The sequence below is a fragment of the Rhagoletis pomonella genome, unplaced genomic scaffold (genome assembly GCF_013731165.1).
Source record: "Rhagoletis pomonella isolate Grant_MI unplaced genomic scaffold, Rhpom_1.0 Rhpom_scaffold_00014, whole genome shotgun sequence".
Classification (NCBI taxonomy): Eukaryota; Metazoa; Arthropoda; class Insecta; order Diptera; family Tephritidae; genus Rhagoletis; species Rhagoletis pomonella.
The window spans coordinates 4406562-4428783 of NW_023458568.1; the positions used below are offsets into that span (position 1 = coordinate 4406562).

A 22222-nucleotide genomic window follows, 5' to 3' on the forward strand; every position below is an offset into this window, starting at 1 on the left:
AAGGCTGATCCCGCGGTAGTTGGCGCGAATGGCGGGGTCACCTTTCTTGTGGATTGGGCAGAGCACACTTAAATTCCAGTCGTCGGGCATGCGTTCATCTGACGATATTCTGCACAAGAGTTGATGCATGCCCTTTATCAACTCCTCGCTGCCGTACTTGAATAGCTCAGCTGGCAGGCTGTCAGCTCCAGCAGCTTTGTTGTTTTTCAGCCGCGTTATTGCTATACGTACCTCGTCATAGTCAGGCGGTGGAACGTCGACTCCGTCATCATCGACTGCGGGCTCGGGTTCTTCTTCACAGCACAACTTTCCGTGCTGCTACCATTTAGTTGGGCGGAAAAGTGTTCGCTCCATAATTTAAGTACGCTCTGGATATCAGTTACTAGGTCGCCATTATTGTTCTTACCGGAGTACGCCCGGTCTTGAAACCTTCCGTAAGTCGCCTAACTCTCTGACATAGCGCGCGTTGCGCCCGATCGCAGCGTGGCCGTGTAGATGGCATCTTTTTTCTCTGCAGCTTCCGGACACTCCTCATGGTACCAGTTGTTCTTTCGGGCTCGCTGAAATCCGAATACTTTTCCGGCGGCGGTACTTAATGAACGGGAAATGTGGTTCCACTGCTCGCATATGTCGGTTTGTTGAAGAGTGCTCTCTGAGAGCAGGTGTGAGAGTCGTGTAGCAAAAGCGCTGGCTGCCTGTTGTGATTGCAGCTTTTCGACGTTAAGCTTTCCTTGCATATTTGGGCGCACATTTTTTGCTGCGCAGAGGCGGGTGCGTATCTTGGCTACAACAAGATAGTGGTCCGAGTCGATGTTTGGGCCTCGGAGTGTGCGTACATCTAAAACACTGGAAGCGTGCCTTCCGTCTATCACAACATGATCGATTTGGTTTCTCGTTTTTCGATCCGGAAACAGCCACGTAGCTTGATGGATCTTTTTATGCTTGAACCTAGTACTGCATACTACAATGTTTCGGGCCCCGGCGAAGTCGATCAGCCTCAATCCGTTGTCGGACGTTTCGTCGTGGAGGCTGATTTTTCCGACTGAGTTTCCAAAGATCCCTTCCTTGCCCACCCTGGCATTGAAGTCGCCAAGCAAGATTTTGATATCATGACGGGGGCAGCGCTCGTACGCTCCAAGCGCTTATAGAAGAGATCCTTGGATGCCTCATCCTTCTCTTCCGTCGTGGGCGGGTCCCAAATACAGGGCACAACCCATTGCTGGGACGGGGGTGGTTTCGCAACCGATTACACTTTTATATAGCGAGCCGCTTGCTCCAAGCAGACACCCGCTTGCAGCCGCACCTACTGGTGAACAGACGCTGCAGACGTCAAGGTGCCCTTAAACCAAATATGTCGGAGTGGGCCCACCATTAGCTCCCTCTCTTACTGCCGTGACCCAAGGCTTCACTCGGATTGGTTACCGCATCTCGCACATGGGTTGCTCACGTTGCCCAGAGTGCGCGAACGAGGACGCACGAGTCGGGATTGAGTATAGCCATGCAACTGTAACTGTACACCCAGCGCAACGACTATACCCCATTGCACCCCAAGCGCCAATCTATTATTATTATTATTATTAGTTTATCTAAATGCAATTAAACATATTTCACTTATAAGTAATGTGAATTTTAATAGTTCGTAAAAGGTTTTTTTATATTTATTTTTTTCGTATAACAATCAGCTGCCAAAACTTTTTGCGGACACCGTTTATTTTAATATTTCTTGTGTTGACTGTTTTTCAATACAAAGGACGATATTCGAGAACCATTTTGACGATTTCTATGTTCAACTACCTGGCAACACTGCCGAGCTATTAAGCGATAAGGCGCTTGAATGGCACCGCAACAACAACGAACACTGGAGCTATTGGGTGACTTTCAAACGCGATTTTTTGAGCTTCTTCCTACCGACCCGGTACTTCGAGCATCTTGAGGACTACATACAGAGGAGAAGACAGCGTGCACGCGAAAAGTATAAGGATTACGTGATCGCAATACAGACCTTGATGCGACGCACAGGGTACAACTGCGAACAGCGATTGTAAAGTATCTTTCGGAAGCGCCACCTGGATTATCTCCTCTACATTCATGAAGGCCATTGTCGAACGCCGGATGTGGAGTGTCGAGAGACGTAGGTGACACCACTGCAATGATGCGCATACGGTCGTACCGACCTCCGCTTCAACGATCAAAAATGAACTCGCCTAAACATCGCCCTAGCACACAACGCAACGACAAACACACGGCGTCACCCCACCCCGGAAACTAAAATCTTTAATCCTAGAAATGTATGCCGAAGGTGTGGCCAAGAAGGATACTACGCCAGAGGATGCCATAACGCGGGAAAGTTATTCTCATTAAGAATCAGGCGCAGTGAACCCACAGCATTCAGCGACAAGCCACCAGTAGCCATGCGTCAGCGGAAGCCATCATCGATACCGGCGCCTAGAAAAGCTTTGTCATTCGACTTAGCGGAACGTGTAATGAACTTTGGGAACGGAGGGAAGGAACAGTTGCCATGGAAGTGTTAATGGACGATGGCACCACCAGCAAGATCGTCGACGCCGTGAAAGCTGAGGTCCACCTCGGGCAATCATCACACCACACAGTGCTGAACGTCGTGCCCGGTGCCATTGATCGTCATACTTGGTCTAAACGCGCTAGGCAACATGGAAGCTACAGCATTTTGCGGCGGCCAGCCACAAAACAAGCCACAGCAGCACCCGGCAGCCTGTTCGCTGCCATGACAGCGCAACATCACACAGCAACATATAGCTGCACGACCATGCAACATTAAGCACACAGTAGAACACATAACCGCTGTGCTAAAACTGCTGTGGCTAAATAAAGTACCACTACTTTTAGAGCATTGAAGCTTCAGATCTAGGAAGATTAGGTATTTTTGCGTCGTTTGAGTGGTCGTTTATGAAATTCGGTTCTATGGTACCGCACCTATAAGCTTCTAATAATAGATAATAGATTTCGTTTTTATTAAAAATATTAGAAATACATAAAAAAAATTTAATATGCAGTTTAAATGAAAATATTTTATTTAAATATAGAAGTATACACCGCTCCAGGCAGACATTGGCTTTTTGCTTTTTTTTGCAGGCGCTACGTGCTTTTAGCGTTTTTTACGTTTTATTTATTTCCTGTACGTAGAATAAGCAGAAATGTACAGCTACTAATTTTTTCGAGCCTTTTGATCACCGTTCAGCACGCAGTGGCAGAAAATGATAATTCTGCGTCCGGTTCTTGCAGCTCACGACTTTCATTGTTTACACGAATTAGTAATTCAACACCCATTCGGAAGCGAGATAATCCGTGAAGCCACACCTTTTTTCCTGACGACCATGGCAGACGTATAAAAGACTACGAGTGAGACCTCGTCGCGGAATACTATCGTTCACCTTAGTCGCGACCGTCTCTCTACAATCCGAATCAAAGCGAGAGTTTTCAAGATCTGCCCCCGTCACGATAGAAAAATCGTGCTTGGTGATCTCGAAAAATTCACGATGGAATGTCTGGTAACGGACCGGGACTGATCAACTTCACTAAGGCCCAAAAATTGGGGTTTGGAGTGCTAAATGTCTCCGACATTTTGTGCGAAAGTTAAGCTTCCAATGTTTTAGACGTACGCACATTCCGAAGACAAACATCCACTCGGACCACTATCTTTTTGCTGCTTCTTCATTTTCGTCGACCGATTCACTGTCTATAAAGGCTACTCCTAAATCTGCATTTGCAGGAAACATACATTTTCAGCGTCAGACATTTCGACATTCCTTATATTGTGCCCCTGCTCTTCCCGTCCTCGAACAAAGAATCTTCTGCATCGTCCACAATGGTGTAAAAGGGAGACTCGGTCCTATGCTGAATATCGTCATCGTCATCGTCGACGATCGTCAGCGTATCAGTAACATGGCGGACGATGGCCGTATCGTCACTTTTACTGACGACGATATTTATCATAGGGCCGACTGAATATACGCCTCGTCTTCTGCAGCACTCAATATGTAAAAGAAAGGGCATTCGAAATTTCGATTTGTCAAAATATTTCATTATGTTATCTTTTGTTACCTTTTATATGCACTGGAAGATAGACTGTCGTTGTATGTATTTTGAAGCCAATTTGTTCTGTTTATTTACATTCTCCAATTTTCGCGGTTAATATATTAACATTCTTAATTGACTAGCGCTCAAACAGTATTGATTTAAACCCATAATAATTGCTTTTGTGCCTCTAAAACATTACAAACTAGTAAGTACCCCGGTTATGTGTTTGCGTGGTATTTTTTGATTATGCTTTCTACTGTTAAACTCTAAAAACAATCTGTGTGAAAGATGACAATATTTGGTCAATATCTTAGGCTCGCCCAGGTCCATCAAAGTTCAAGTACTAAAAAAAAAAAAATTGCTTAGCTTACTTCGATTCTCTACAAAAGAGGTCCATATACCAAATTATGTAGGACCTTACTTTCGAAGATACTTGCAATTTTAGTGAAAAAAACAGCATTAATTAATAAATTCATTAATTTTTATTTTTTGAGCACATTGAACTTTGATGGACTTGGGCGAGCCTAAGATATTGACCAAATATTGTCATATTTCACACAGATTGTTTTTAGAGCATAGTGAACCATATTTTTGCTATTACCAATCAAAATTCTAAAAAAGCGGATTTTCGGCCCACGCTAATATACAGGTAAGGCGGTCCACCACTCTTTGCGCTCTATCTCAAGAAGCGTTGAATGTACATAAAATTACTTGAAACAAAAGTGGAAGAGAATTTTTGTTCTGCAATTTTCAGCGTTCAGCGCAAAGGACCCGAGATATTTGCAAAAAACCGATTTTCGTGACCTTTGACCTTAAATATCTTAAGACGCGGACACGTGATCATATGAAACTTTTGATGTAAGTTTTATAACACCAAAATAAAGACTTGTGCAAATTTTTAGCTTATTATCTTTCATTCCGAGGTTGCATCCTTATTTGACTGGACTATATTGGCAAGTGCCAAAATGGCAGTTTTGAAAAGTAGTAATATTTCCATAAATTTTTGCGAAATCCTTTGCGTGTACTTCCTTTTCTCAACTAAAATTTTCTAATTTCTATAGTGTATACAACTGGTTTATCTTACTTTGGCGTTGGACTTTTGATTTAGATATGTGTTTCTTATTTTAATGGTAAATGGGAAGAAAAAAAAAATGCCACCTTTTATTTTTCTATGTGGCACATTTTGGCACATTTTATCCTCAATATCGCACTTCATAGCTAAGTATAGTTGGCACCCCTGTACATGAGTCGAGGTGGACACTACCACAAACAATCAGAAGCTAAAATTGAGCAAGTGTTAGCTTACCTAATTCATTTTCATGCTCAGTGCAGTGTTGCCACTGAAAATATTTTTAAGTACCAAAACGCCTACCAAATCAGTCTCCAAACTACCAAAATTTTGTTCATCATTAAAACTAGATTTCTTGAATTTACGGGGTTTTTAACTACACAAATTAACAGTAAAAATTAAAACTACACATATTATTGTTAACAGGGTCTTTAAATAAAAGAACTGACGTATTGTATAAAAACTTTTGTAAAAATTTAAATACCTTTGAGATGATTCTATTGATATCAAACATCTTTTCTTTGTGTGTGAAAAAAACTCAGACATTTTATGCATTCACTCACACTTTTTTACCAATACACTTACACTTTGCAAATTGCCTATCATCAATTTTTCTTTCAAGACGATAGGTAATTTCTGGTTCTATTTCAACAGCTAATCGGTCATAGCTTTGGAAAGTGAGTTTTTGTTTTCAGAAAATTGTCTGCTTAATAAAATTAGAAAAAAAAACAAAGAAATCTTATACGTGTGAGCAAAGTGAAAGTAATGTTTTGAACGTGTAAACCATGATTCAATAATACAAGGTTGGATAAATATTGACATTTGTGTCAATCGACTGCCTTGTAAAGTTGCATTTGAGAAGGAAAGAGAAGATGGCAACAATTTTATCCCCTATTGTGAAAAGGTAGTAGGAATAGTAGTGTGGTAGTGCTGAAACGCGTTTTTTATATACAAATTGAATTAAATATATAAAGCAGATTCCACTGATCGACACAATAGACAATGAATTAACCTTGTTATGGTATATTGAACATGCTATATACATACTAAAAATGAAATAAATGGAGAATGAGAGAATTTTATTCACATAAAAATCTGACCAAAGAAAAATCTTATCGACAAATATTCAAAATAAGCCATGCTTTTATTAAAGATCCAGTATATATTAAACAAAATTCAAACAAATCCTTTATTCAGAGGAACTATATGAAGAAATATACAAGTAATAAAGATGCAATTGATATAATGTATATAAATTAATCCTTTAAAAATTACTAGAGTGCCAGTTACTGTCGAAATTCGACAGTTTTTCTAGTTTTAGAAGCCTTGGAGAGGTTTTCTAACTTAACACGTAGCAAAACTTATACGGTACAAATTAACTAACCGGAAAATCTTCTGTTAAAACGTAACTAAACTTTTTTTATCTGAGAAGGTCTTTGGAGGACTTCGGCAGAACTTGGAATTGACCCGATACATTCAAGTTTATCGATAAATTTCAATGATTTGATACATATCGATAGTTCGATGAATGTCAAGAACACTAAAATTCGATAACTCAACAAAATTCGTTAACTCGACCAATTTAGATAACTGTGAAATTCGATGGCTCGATAAATTTCGGTAACTCAAAAATGTAAAAACTTATATGTATGTATAAATTTTTACTTTTGACATCTCCACATTTTTCGAAAACTATCTAAACATTTTGATAACTCGTTACACTCTGTTAAGATGATTAAATTCGATAAGCAGTGATAAATTTGAAATTTCGATAAATCGATATATTTTGAAAGTTCCATAAACTTCGCTTCGTTGAACCAACCAATTTCAGTAGATCAATAATTATCGATAACTCTGTAAGTTGAAAGAACTCTATTCATTACGACATACATTGATACAAAGACTTGACAAATTTCGTTAATCCCACACGTTTTTATAGCTCGATAAATTTGGACAACAGTATCCGTAAATTTGGACAACTAAGTTTCTGTGTCTATAAATTTCGACAACTCAGTAAACATTGATAATTCGATTCGACATTGAATAATTCGATACGTTGCGATAACATAATAAGCATGGATAAATTTCGATAATTATAAACTTCGATGATTCGATAAATTTCAGTAACCTTTATGGCTGATTTTATTTCGATTCCTATCGGAAAATTTCAACTCTGTTAACCTAATTCTTATGTATTTCTCATCATCTCCATTTTCGCCTTTATCTCAATTTTCGTCTTTATCTTCACTTTTGCCTTTTTTTGTCTTCATCGTTATCACTTGTTTCTTCATCTTCATATTTATCTTTATTTCAAAGTTTAATTTCAAATACGAAGTAAAACAAAATGCGAAACAGCTTAAATTAAACAGGTTGCAAAAACAACCATACACAAATATGGAAATTTTTAAACGACGATTTTCAACCAATTTCGAAGTTATAAACTCTCCTCATCTACAGAAAATTACCTTTCCAACGGTGTTATTGGTTTTGAAATCGGTAACTTTACTTTGGTCTTCATCTTTGTTTTTATCTTTAACATCTTTGCTTATGTCCTTTTCTTTTTCTTTTCACGTAGATGAGATGAGGTGCAATGACATGATAAGATGTGACGTGATCTTATGTGATGTGATAGGATGTCATGTCATGTGTTGTCATATCCTGTGATGTCATGTCATATGATGTCATATCATGCTATGCCACGTGATGTAATGCCATGTCATGTCATACGTTGTCATATCATGTGATGTCAAGTCATGTGATGTCATGCCATATAATGTGATGTCATATCATATAATGTCATGTCACGTGATATCGTGTGATGTGATATCATATTATGTGATGTAATATCATGTGATGTCTCTTTATATCATGTGATAAAATGTGATGTGATGTCATGTAATGTGATCACATTCCATGTTCCGATTAGGGTATCGATAACCCTGTTGATAACTGTGTCGATAAAAATACCGATAACAATATCCATAAACATATAGAAAAATACAACGATTGTAAAATCGATTAATTCATCGATAAATATAACAATCATCAGTATCGATTATTGTACCTATCGTTAACATATAAATGACTAAATCGATAACAAAATCAATCGCTTAATCGATTATTATACCGATAACAATATCCATTATTGCATCGATAACAATATCGATTATTATATCGATTACAATAGCGGTTATTTAATCAATAACAATATCGATAACAATATCGATTATTTTATCGATAGCAATATCGATTAACTTATCGATAAAAAATATCGAGTTTTATATCGATAACAATATCGATCTTCATCCTCATCCTTTTCCTTATCTTTATTTTTGCATATTCCTCTTCATTTTTACCTTAAAGTGTTTTAATTTACCTTGATCTTCGGTTTTGCCTGTACCTCTAGGCATCTTTGTTTTTTTTTTATTCTCAAACCGCTGAGAACCATTTCCATGTGCATTATTCCCCTTGAATTTGACAATTTACTCCCAACCAACCAACTGGCGCTAAAGAAGTTTTACTTCATAAATTCAAGAAATGTTCTTACCCTTTCAGTTACCCTAATTCTTATGTATCTGTCATTGTCTCGATTTTCGTCTTTAACTTCACTTTTGCCTTCTTTTTTTTACTTCATCGTTATCATTTATTTCTTCATCTTCATATTTATCTTTATTTCAAAGCTTAATTTCAAATGTGTAGTGAAACAACAGGCGAAACATGTCAAATTGAACATGTTGCAGCAACATCTATACACAATTCGAAAATGTTTAAACGATGGTTTTGGCCGTAATTTTCAACCAATTGTGAAACCAAAAAATGCCTTTCCAACGGTGTTCTTGGTTCGGTAGAATCGCCAAACGAACGGAGACAAAATTTATGTTAGCGTATTAATATATAGATATTTGTTGCATTTAAAAATTACATATTCAATATCTTAAATTCAATTACATTTGGTTTTTTAAAAATGTAAATTTTTGCTAATGTTGTCTATTATTTTCTCCAATCTGTCTTGTTAATCTTTAGGGATAAATTGCTTAAATTAAATTAAAGTTTATCCGCATTCTTTCATGAACTCACCTTGGTTAATAATTGTACAAAATTGTCTATTACTTCACTTATCTGGCTAGTTGCGTTTCATTCTTACCTCGTCCATTTTGCTAATTTGCTTTTTATGTGTTCGTAGTAAAATCGACCACCTGGCAGTCTGTCAGGGTTGAATTTCGCTGAAATTTATACGTTTATCCACCAAAATCGTTTGATAAAGTGATAAACTTTGGTTAAATAGATGTCCATACAAAGTTTGACAGTTCATTTATCAAAATTATACATTTATGATTTTATCAAGTTTATCGTTTTTAATGAAGGCCCCTGTTATATTGGCTACATTTAAAAGTTATATCTTCAATATTAGTTGCGTTCCAGATGCTTCAGGATTTGCAGGTTTTTACAGGAAGCCCTTCCAGGTGACCACCTTCCATAAGGTTTATTAATGGAGAAAACAGCCGTTCCTGCAAATCCTCTAAAACCTGCAAATCGTGAATCATCTGGAACGCAACTATTGTAATTTAGTTATATTTGTTTTTTTTTTTATGTAAATTTTTAGTATGTTTTATACTTGAAAATACCTGCACCAGGAACGTGGATCCTGACCTGCACAAGAAAAAATCTTTATTAATATTTGCACTTTCACTTTTATGGGGTGGTATAGTTACTTGTAAGTATGCAACGGCTGCACTTGACTAAATAAATCGTTGCAGCTGTAGATATGAGTGGACTGCACCAGCCAAACGTGGACGGATACACAGAGATCCTAGCACGCAAAACTGACTTGCAACAGCTGCACTTGCTGTAAAACGCTGGTGTTTGAATAACTTCGATACTCTGCAAAGAAATATGTAAATTATTGTTTTAATTCAAAATATTTCCGTTATTATTATTTTTTTTTTGCATACTTACATGAATTTGCGCAATAAAAAAGTCAATTTCCACGAAACAATCGATGAAAATATCGGCAGTGTTGCCTGTTTAACTTTTTATAAGAAGACAAAGGACAATATTTCACCTTGTATTTTAGTAGTAATTTCTATAAATCAAAAAAGAAAGCAACACCCTCATCTAGCACCTAATGAGCCAAGCCGGCTCCTAAGTGCAAAAGGCTTGCTGGGAGCCACTATGCCCGTCTCTGAGATAAACGATGGGGGTGGTCCATTCGCGATCACTCACAACAGCTTATCCCGAAAAGTTTTTAGGGCGTTGTATGGAAGATGTTTTTTCGTGTTTCCGAGGAATTACGTTATAATTGTACTTAAATCACACTGTACAAAATTGTACACGTACCAAATTGTCCAAAAAATCGTTATCGAATTTATTGATAACAAAATTAAATTTTGATAATCTCCACTTCTCGAAATTGGAAATTGAAGACAATAAATAAATATAAATATTGTGACGTAATATGTGTTCATATGGAATAGTAGCTTATGTCGAAAGGCTGGACCATTTTCCAAAAATTTCTTGAAAAATCACTTCTTTGCTAAAGAGCGATTGTGTATATCAATTTTGAACAAATATTGATGAATTCCTTAGCCACACTGCTCAAAAAATCTAAAAGTCCGGTACATAAAGAATATAAATTCAAGGACCTATTTAAGAAAAGTCGCCTAACTTCGACAATTGTTATGCGATTGTAATAAATGAGCTATCAGTTTATTTAAAAATAGATTTAATTTTAGATAGTACTTGATATTTTAAAATTGTGGAAATTATCGATGGTCAAACTTTAAAAAATTAAGATAGATATGGGTTTTTTATTTTACCCGATAAAAAATACCAATAAGCCAAGTCCGACAATAGATTATTATATACCATTTTAAAGGCCTATATATCCTCTTATCAGATCATATTTACTCTTTGAAATCGACCTTTAAATGACCTTTAAAAAATCTATAAAAATACGCAGTAATATTTCCCATAAAAACTAATAAAATTAGGGGTCTTGAAATTTCCGAAAAAAAGCATTTTCGATGGGCACCCTACTATACATGTTAATTAATTAATTTCATATTTATGAATTTTTATAATTTTCGGCAGAGAAAGATTCAAACAACAGCAGGAGGTCAGCCATCAAACAAATTGCATCAGGTCGCTTTGGGGTAACTGCTGCATATCTTGCCAATGCGGATGATCTCCAAATCAAGATGGCTCAAGGTGCTAAGCCTGGAGAAGGTGGGGAACTTCCCGGTTATAAAGTCACCAAAGAAATAGCAAAAACGCGACACTCTGTGCCAGGTGTTGGCCTTATTTCACCTCCACCGCATCACGATATTTATTCGATTGAAGACTTAGCGGAGCTTATATATGACTTGAAATGCTCTAATCCCAAAGCCCGGATTAGTGTGAAGCTGGTTTCTGAAGTTGGAGTCGGAGTTGTTGCCTCTGGAGTAGCAAAGGTAGTTTTTATTTTGAAATAATAGCTTTGTTTCTTAGCAGATAATTATCACAAATTATCACTAATTTGTGCTGGAAAGCGTTTCTTAACCCTAAAAACTAGCAGAAACTGGCGGCTCTCTCTGTCGTTCTTGCGCTCTTCTTTTTTGCCTCTCCTGCTGTAAAAATGAACAAACAGCTGTTGAAACTTAAACAAGTGGGGTTAAGCACAGTTACTTTTATTTGTTTCTTTCTGCATAATTTTGGTATTTTTTAAATACGAATGAGGAAATCATTAAATATTTATGAAGTATTGAAAAATGTAAGTATCTGTGAATACTTTTGAAAAATAAAAAGCAATTAAAAAACGCGCCAAGTCAAATACACCGATCAGCTGTTTACTAGTTTCTCATAGTTTGCGTTTATTAACTATTTCTTTATTTTGCTCTCTGTGAGCGTAATTCTCTCAATTTTCGCACTCTTCTTCTTCCTGATAATTATCTGCTAGAAAAGTAAAGAAACAAAGCTGATATCTTTACTTGATACATATTTTCGTATTCTTCCTAGGGCAAAGCGGAACATATAGTTATATCTGGTCATGACGGCGGGACTGGGGCAAGTTCATGGACTGGCATTAAACACGCTGGCCTTCCGTGGGAACTCGGTGTTGCAGAAACGCATCAAGTTCTTGTTCTTAACAATCTACGCTCAAGGTAAATTTGAAGAACTTACTTACATACGTTGCCCACTTGCAATTTCCTTATTAACCGACTTCCAAAAAAGGAGGAGGTTATCAGTTCGTCGCAATATTTTTTTTTTTTATGTATGTTACCGCATAACTGTGGACCACGTCAACCGATTTCGATAATTCTTTTTGCATCGGAAAGGTAGTGTCTCAGAGGTGGTCCCATCTGGTTTAGATCCGATCATTGGATCATGAAATATATATGTATACTAGCAGACCCGGCGAATTCCTCCCGCTCAAAATAAATTTTTTGTATTGAAACATTTTAGTACAACATTTCCACTGACGCCTTTATCTTCTAATATTACGGTTTGACGGTTGTGTGGAAGGCATATTTCCATTGCCGTCTTAAATAACCTAGCAAAAGTGTATATGCGTACAAAGATACGTAATAGTTCCAGTGCGTTTGAAAGGCCCGCTTTTCAAATAACCCAATTTTCTCTAAGGGTATGGGATTGATTTCATACATCTCCGTACCATGTTCGAGTACTCTACCTTGAACATTTCCGGAGACATGCAGTAAGGAAAATTCGGTTTGTATGGGAAGTGCCACGCTCCTTTTTCTAATAGCCCCAATTTTTCTTCATGATTATGCGATTGATTTTATATATGAATACTAAGTTCCAGTACTCTATATGAACGCTTCCGAAAATATGCAGTGTTAAAAATTCGGTTTATATGAGAGGTGCCACGCCCCTTTTCCAATAGCCCCAATTTTTCTTCACGACTATGCGATTGAGTTTATATATCTCCATACCAAGATCCAGTACTCTATTAACATGAACGCTTCCAGACATATGCAGTGTTGAAAATTCGGTTTGTATGGGAGGTGCCACGCCCCCTTTTCAAATAGCCCAAATTTTCTCAAGGGTATGGGATTGATTTTATATGTATATCTTGTACATACCAAGTTCCAGTACTCTACCATGAACACTTCCAGAGATATGCAGTATGAAAATTCGGTTTGTAGGGGAGGTGCCACGCCCCCTTTTTCATAACTACAATTTTTCTCCGTGAGTATGCGACTGTTTTCATATATCTCTATACCAAGTTCCAGTACTCTACCATGAACACTTCCAGAGATATGCAGTATGAAAAATTCGGTTTGTATGGGAGGTGCCACGCTCCGTTTTCAAATAACCACAATTTTTCTCCATGAGTATGCGACTGTTTTGGTATATCTTCATACCATGTTCGAGTACTCTACCATGAACACTTCCAGAGGTATGCAATTTGAAAAATTCGATTTGTATGGGAGGTGCAACGCCCCCTGCACCTAGCGGTATGAAATATACTTTACATCCGATTCTCATCCTACCATATATACACAAACAATTTCATAAAGACTGTTCGAGCCGTTTAGGAGGAGTTCGACCACTACCACCGTGACACGAGATTTTTATATACTAGATTAGGGCGGGTCGAAAATCTAATTTTTCTCAAATCCCTTGGTAATAGTAAAAATATATTGTATCATGAAGTCAACAACAAGCCTGCAAAATATTAGTATTTTATTTTAATTGTAAGAGCCCGCACATCGACCGCCAAGTGACCCACAGCACACTAGTCGAATAAGACTAATTCTTGTTAAAACTTCTGGGTTCAGCAAAAATCTTTGGTGCATATTATTAGATAATGAGTCCGTTAACGCATAAGATAAAGTCAAATATCATTTCTCGCAGCCCTTTAGCTTATCGTTAATCCCAAAGTTATCTTTTTTCAATAAATTTTTAATTGTTCTCTTGATAATTGCACTGACCTATAATCAAAAGATGTAAAGAACAGCATTAATATTGCTAGCGTGCATTTAGGTCGCTGGTTCCAAATATTCTAATCTTTTTTGATATTAGCTATAGTTTGCGATTTTTTGCAAATTTAGGCACAATTTCGGTAGCTCTTATAGAAAAGCCATTATTTTCCATCATCGTGGAAAAATTTTGTTTATGCAAATGAGTATGGAAACCCCGAACAGGCACAACTCCTAGAAACCCCAATGTTTACTTATGTTTATGCATACAATATAAAAATTGCAAATTTAGGAAAATTACAAAAAAATTTTTTCAACGTTTTTTTTATTTTAAAATAATTTGTTTATAATCTGAACGATTTTCATCATATTATTATCATAAATCAGTAACAGTAAGTCTCGCCTTCAATTTGGTAATTATTACGTACCGATCGATTCACATTTACCAAAGTTATATCGAAAAACTTAAGTGGATCTCCAGTTTTGTTCTAAAAAAATTTCTCTTCTTCTTTAGTAAAATAAAGTGCAAGTTTCAAGTCGCTAAAAATTACCGTTGATTTTTTAGAATTTTTTTTGTCGAGGGTGTTGCGGATTTTTTTCCATGTAAAAATATATTTTGATCATGTATTATATGGAAGAAAATGCGCAACACCCCCCACAAAAAAAATTCTAAAAAATCAACGGTAATTTTTAGCTACTTGAAACTTGCACTTTATTATACTAAAATTGAATGGGCTACAAAACTGCATACCCGAAAATTTTCTAAATATTCTAATTAAAAATTTTGAAATTTTGAGACAATTTTTTGAAGTTTGATTATTTTTTTTGCAATTTGTGCAAGATTTTCAACTTTTGTTATTGTGGTTTCTGAAATAGATTGAAATATATTTTAAATGAAAATTATTAAAAATAAATAAATAAACATAATTTGCAAGCAATATCGTTTTGAATTTCGTTGCTAATTAGTTGCACGCATCTGTATATACTAATTGTATCAGTTTTAAATATATTTCATTTAATTTATTATAAAACAAAGCATTAGAAAATAAGTGAGTGGCTATTAAAAATGGCATTTGATAAGATTTTATATGCAGCCTTTTTTAAGGTTTAATGGGGTGAATTTTATTAAGCAGAATCAATAATAAGGGAAAAAATTTACATGTAAGTTTTATTTTTTTTAAAGATGTAATAATTATTCTTAGCTCAGTCTAATTTCCAAATGAGTTCTAGGTAAATATCATATTTACATACTTCATATACTTACAATTTAGTTTCTGAATTTACACTTTTTCGAGACAAAACTTATATTAAATAATTTAAATAAAAAATTGCAGCACCAGAATGAATGTTAATTTAAAAATTCACATTTACAAGGCTTATTTCTGCGGTATTGGTATTTTGAAATATGGGTATTTCCAATCTGGCGTTACGAAGAGGATTTGGACTTGGGTTACAAAATTGCAAATTCTGCGAATTGGTCAAAACTGTTTGTATAAAAGTATTTGTTGTTTAGATGTAAAAATCTTTTCTGGTTTTTGTTTAATCAGCTGAAGTATCTGGCGTTACGGTACATGACGTTACGTTACTAAAATTATCATTGAAAAAGTAGTATTTTAGCGGGAAGGAAACATGCATTTTATATCGAATATACTTTTTATTTTGACATCAGCGCCACCAGCGGTTGCATTGTATGCAAATCTATGTCATATTATGTTTCAATTAAACATACCAAATGTGGAACTAATCAGAGCATAAATACGGGTTTTCAATCTCGACCACCTAACGAGATTATTTTCGGCAAAAATGTTTCTGCTTACATAACCAGTATATGTATATTTACGGTGATCATATTTATGGGAGCCGAATACGGGACAAAAAATAATTTTGCTAATTTTTTCCACAAAAACTTAGAGATCTCAAAGTCGTCTTCAATGATCCTAGATGTTTAGCCCTGAAACAGCATCCTTGTAGTAACATCACAAATTTGTAGGAAATTTTTCTCGAGATTTTTACCCCGCAAAATTTGTTTAAAAAAATCGTGACATTTTAGTATAATAAAGTGCAATTTTGAAGTACCTAAGACTTACCGTTAATTTTTGACAATTTTTTTTTATTGATGTTGGGCATTTTTTTCATACAAAGTAAATATGTTCGTCCATTTTTTTAAAAGAGAAGCAAATGAGCAGCACTTTATTATACTAAATTTTAATGAGGTACAAAAGTTAGAAGTTTAACACAGTGAGAAGGGAGACCAGTATGTTTGCATGTACATATCGTCGTTTAAAGTACAAAACCGCGTATTATCATTCTGGAAAACCGCGTAACTGACATTTGCGGCCAAAAATTGGATTTGCTCGCACAAGCTCTTGGCTCATTCCTTAACCATTCGTCCTGAAATATACTAGCCAGAAATGCGACTGCTTTATAAAAAAAAGAGAACCATTTTGAAATATGAGTATTTTTACTCTCTAGAAAATAAGTTATGCCACCTCACACACACGCTTTTGTATAGCATGGTTGTAAGCCATGCAGATTCCGCAAAATGCTCCGGATGGTTGTCCGGAGTATGCATCAGACTACGCCGAGCATACTTTGAACTGCCATCAACTTAAGTTTTATTACATGGCTGTTGAGAAGTACATGTGCAAAACTTTCATGTTTCAACAACAAAATGGACTTATGCGTCTGGTGTTATCAGTCGCGCCTAAACAGTATTATATGGCTTTTCTTAGGAAAAGAGCTTTACTTTCGTAAAAAATAATAAACATTAAATAAACTAAGGAAAAATAGCCAAACCTTGCTAAAATGTCGAGTCCTAATTTGTAGTATTTTGGTCACTGTATATATTCCTCAAATCGAAACACAGGCATTCAGATTAGAAGATAATAACTGGTTATGGAGAAAATTACGATCATATACCAACATTCGTGGAGTGCAACAATGCCCGCGGAAGTAACGCCCATGGGCTTTATTTCCTGAAAAAAAGAAATAAAGCCCACGGGCGTTATTGCCTTTTCGAAAAAGAAATTAGGCCCGCGGACTTTATTGCCTTTTGCCGGTGGGCATTATTTCCCTTTCGATATGGCAATAACGCCCGCGGGCTTTATTTCCTAAAAAATAACGCCCGCGGGCTTTATTTCCTAAAAAATGAAATAAAGCCCGCGGGCGTTATTTCATCTTTATTGTGGCTCTTGTCTCCAGTTTAGAATATGTACATCCAAAACCCCCTGTTCTAAATAAAAACTAACTAATATGATAACATTGAACTTAATATTTGTTTTCATTTATTATACGAACAAATTGAAATTAACAAATTTCAATGCATATATTTAATACATACGTATGTATGTATGTACATGCGTATAAAAATTAAATAATCCAAGTTTTCAACAAAAAAAGGAACATGAAAAAGTAAAAAGGAAAATTGTATGGCAAATTGGACACAAAATGCTCGTATTACCATTTAGATTAGTACGCCTACTGTGCTCTGCAAAGCAATCTGTGCAAAGTTTAAAGTGATTGGCGAGTTTCTCCTCCGATTGGCGGGCGGTGTGTGCCTTGATATCACACAAACCACTCGACCACGGCTGATGTATGTTATTCTGCCCTTTACTCATTTTTGTTGTTTGCGAAAATTTCAGTCGCCTTCTCTTTTAAAACAACCCGTGCGTCATCCACATCACTACAGTATTTATGTGGCGTGGGTACACAAACAACCCCAACTCCTCATCGTACCTTCATATAGAGCATTTAAATAATGTAATCGGGCGACGAGGCGCGGCGCGCGTGCCGCGGCCATCCGCGTTTGCCCGCCACCACTAAAAAACCTAAGACGCTGAGAACAAACATGCGCATTAGCCATGGGTAATAGCGCAATTTTTTTGACGCTAGCTCAATAACGCCAGCGCCACCTGTGGTGTCAGCGTACTAACTCAGCGCACGGCGCCATCTGAGTGTCACCACAGTGCCCATCGTCATACAGTGTAGTACACCATACAGTGGTGTCATATCTATTATTTCTATCATTTTCGGCGGTGAGCAACGCTTGTACCGCCAACCGAATTTAATTGCTTCATCATTGCATCATTCTTTTGTTTGGTTGCAGGAATAAGAAGGGAATGCATTGACTGAAATGGTGAAAAGTACAGTTAAGCTCAAAAAGTTACACTTTTTGTCATTAATTTAGTACAATGTAAAAATCTTAAATATCAACACTGGTGCGTTCAATAAGACCCAAAGAACAACCTAAAATAAGAGTCCGAATGTAGTAATTTATGAGGCCGATAAGAGCCGCAAAAAGAGTCTGAAATGATTCATATATGGGGCCAAAAATTGTTTTAAAAGACTGCAAAATGAGCCGTATATGAGGCCAATAAGAGTCCAATATGACTCATATTGAGGCTCATTTGATGTATGAATTTAAGCTCATATAAGTCGACCTTCGGAGGAAGCGAAATACCCTCATATCGAACTCTTAAATTAGCTCATTATGAGCGTAAAGGCACCGAAATAGGATTCCTTAAAGACTCATTTATGACTCCAATTGTTTGCTGGGTGGTTAAAACAATTCAAGTTTTTGTATTGAATTTTTGGTTTAAAATTTCGTTTTCCCTTTTCAGTAGGGTTTGTTATACATTATCTTCTCTGTACGAATTGACCGTGATAGATACGGATCTGAATAAGTGACTGGAACACGGCTGTTTGTCAAAAGCATACAATTTCGAACTCGCGTAAATGTACATCTGCTAAATGCGATAGCATGAATGCTCTTCGAAAAAATATGTTCGAAAATACTAAATGTTGCTTTTTAAATGCAGCAAAAACGCGCATTTAGTTCTAAATGTACATTTATCCATACAAAATTCGTTGCCTAAATGCAAGTTAATGCAAATCCATTTCTACATTAAGAGGACGCATTCCAAAACGTCAAAATACAAAGCATCAATCTCTTTTATTTCTAAACCTCAGCAGATTGTAATGCCAAATGTGCGCAACCACGGTTAGAGGCTAATTTTAAATTAGGTTGCGCAAGTTATATTTATTCTTCTAGTGCGGTTTAGAAATAAAAGAGACTGATGCTTTGTATTTTGACGTTTTGGAAAGCACCCAAGTCTAAATGCTAAAAGCAACCCTGAGATCTTCAAAAATTTCCACGATTCGGACATGGCTAAATGAGAAAAAGTGGCAACATTGCTTTTTTGCGTATACAGTTGCTAGCTGCGTTTCAGTGATCGCCGATCGAGATTTCATTTATTATTGTACATTATTTGGAAAAAGAATAGTTGTGCTAATTCAACATCGATGTAATACTGATAGAAATCTTGCTCAATTTGTGATCAACTCTGTTTGTTTTTTTCCTATTTAGTTGAGAAAATTTCAATTGACAGCACCAACAAATGAATATATACACAAATAAATTTTCGGTTATGGTTAAAACAATTCAAGTTTTTGTATTGAATTTTTGTTTAAAATATCTTTTTCCTTTTCGTAAATAGAGCTCCATACAAATTTTGACAGTTCTTTTACGAGGCTCGTAAATTTACGAGCTTTACTTGCGATTGTTCAAATAAGACATGTTGAATATCAAATAGTAGCACGATTTGTTTTTAAATATAATGTTAATGAAGTGAGTTTTAAAGAAAAAACTTCATATGTTATAAAAAAAATATTTTTATAAAAACTTAATTTTTCATAAATTTTTTCAATAAAGTATAACATTATTGCATGTCAAAAGACAGGTATTGTTATTACCTTTCTAACGACATAAAAGTCCTTGAAATATCATAAATTGTTTACGAGATATTTAAGTTTAAAAAAATAATTCTTTTACTTTTTGACCTTGAATAAAACATCCTTTTTTTCCACCAAAAAAAATTATGTTGCAATCTGTATAAATTCCTCTATAGAGCCCACGTTTGTCACACGACAAAAAATTTGCTGATCAGAATTTACAAAAAAGTTACCTAAAAGTTACCAAGTAAAAAACACCGTTTTATTATACAATAAACTTTAAAAAGAAACTTAGTTTATTTGCCATAAATAAGATATGGGTACAATAAATAGTTTTATTAAGAGAACTCTACACAAATTCATTTTACATATGAGGACATGAAGGCCAGAGGAGCCTATCTACAAAAAATGTTTTTAGTTATATGAGGATCTATGCGGCCTTTTACTAAAAAGTTCATCGGCATCGGCTAGTATCGGCACAAAACTGAGTATCGGCATCGGATTAAGTGACAAAATATATTTGCAGACAGCTCACAAACATGAATTTTTTTGGTTGAAGGTGTTTCACGTTTTTTCCATACAAAAGTAGGTTCGAAAATTTTCGTTTATATGGTGGACACTGCCAGCAAAAAAAATTGCTGAAAATTAACAAGATTTTATAGCAGCTTGAAACTTGCATTGCCTTATACTAGAATTAAATGGCCTAAAAAAGTTTGAAATTTTGGTGAAAATAAGCAGAATTTTTCTAATTTTTGTACAAAGTTTGAAATCTGAATTTATATGTGGTGTTTGTTGTATACACGCTTTTTATAAAAAAATAATAAACATTAAATAAACAAAAGACAAATGCCAAAACCGGTCAAAATATCGCAATTTTTTTTATTTTGTGGACCACTATATGTATGTATATACATACTTAGCATATAAGTTCTTATGCATTGAGTGCAAAAGAGTGTATTTTAGTACAAAACGAAATTAAAGGTTAAAGAATGTACACGAAAAAAACTGGTCACAGTTAAAACGTTCTAAAACATAAATATATTAATGGAATTCAACGATATTTACATATATTTACATCTAAACTTAGTTTTATTGAAATTCGTTAAAAAATAGTTAATTCTCCTTGTAATAAGCAAACGATCGCAATTTTGACTTTATGTCCTTCATTAGCCCTTGCACAGAAGTTTCAGTGATTTCCTTGGAAACCAGCTGCCATTTATTTTTGAATTGTTGTGCGTTTTTTACAGCTTTGTGGGTGTTAAGAAGTTTGGATTTCATAACGGCCCAGTAGGTTTCGATCGGCCGATGCTCTGGACAATTAGGTGGATTCACCTCTTTTGCTACAAAATACACTTTGTTTCTATGTTATCATCCTAAAGCCATTTTTCCGTAATGACATATCGCGAGATCAGGCCAAAAAAGCACTGGATCTTTATGAAGCCGTATAAGAGGTAAAAGTCGCTTTTGCAGACACTCCTTAACATAAATTTCTTGGTTAATTGTACCAGTGCTTACAAAAGGATCACTTTTGAAGCCGCATTGGCAAATTGCCTGCCAAATGAGAAACTTTTTGGGAAATTTGTCAAACTTTTTGTTTTTATATTTATCTGCAACATTGCCTCTTTTATTTGCAGTGTGAAATTCGCGGCCACGGATTTGTTTAAAATCGGCTTTTACGTACGATTCGTCATCCATAACAATACAGCCAAATTTTTGTATGAGACTGTCGTACAATTTCCGAGCACGTTGTTTCGCCAACAAATTTTGCTTACCGTTGCGATTAGGTGCTGCATTCACTTTGTAAGAACGTAGTCCTGCTGTTTTGCATACTTTTTGTATATACGAAGACGACATGTTTAATTTTTTGCCGATATCTCTTACCGAAAGTCCAGGATTTTTCTTAAAAGCAGATAACACTTCCTTTGCCTTAATTTCGCAAGCAAATCCTTTTTTCTGCCACTACCAGGGTTCCTTTTTAAAGATAAACATTCATTGTATTTTTGAGCACATAAGAAACGGTAGACTTTGGGAATTTTAGCTTTTTTGCGATGTCGTTATGGAACATGCTGGGATTTTCCAGCTTTTTGCGCAATATTAACTCGCGATCGATTTCTTTCTTGGTCCTCGTTTCTACACTGATTTTTGTTACTAAAAAGAAATGATGCAGTAAGGTGGAAAATGCCTCCAGCTTTTTAAGTGTCTACCGATTTTTATTTTAATGTTATGATTAACCGAGCTATGCTTGGTTATGTGCGACCAGTTTTTTTCGTGTACATTCTTTATGTTCCTAAATATTTCCTGCTTAGTACAAAAAAAGTAGTAATAAAGTGTTTTGTGTAATGTACATAAATGTGTTACCCTGCGGCTCACCAAAGTCAAACGATTTACAAACACATTCACAACTTTTTTGTCATCTCACCTACACACTTACAAATTTTTTGTTTCAACT

At 35.7% G+C, this 22222-nt stretch overlaps 2 protein-coding genes across 2 annotated transcripts in view; one reads left to right on the forward strand and one right to left on the reverse strand.

Annotated features, from left to right (window-relative positions):
• LOC118749182 overlaps positions 1–22222 on the reverse strand; it is a 473359-nt gene that overhangs the window by 172099 nt on the left and 279038 nt on the right. The gene's annotated exons all lie outside the window — the stretch shown is intronic.
• The window catches only part of LOC118749116 (glutamate synthase [NADH], amyloplastic-like), a gene marked incomplete at its 5' end in the record, with an annotated part of 277008 nt that overhangs the window by 81679 nt on the left and 173107 nt on the right, over positions 1–22222 (forward strand). Inside the window, 2 exons of the mRNA XM_036483886.1 lie at positions 11216–11574; positions 12119–12264. Of these exons, the coding sequence (XP_036339779.1) occupies positions 11216–11574; positions 12119–12264 (505 nt within the window). The remainder of the gene's footprint in view (positions 1–11215; positions 11575–12118; positions 12265–22222) is intronic.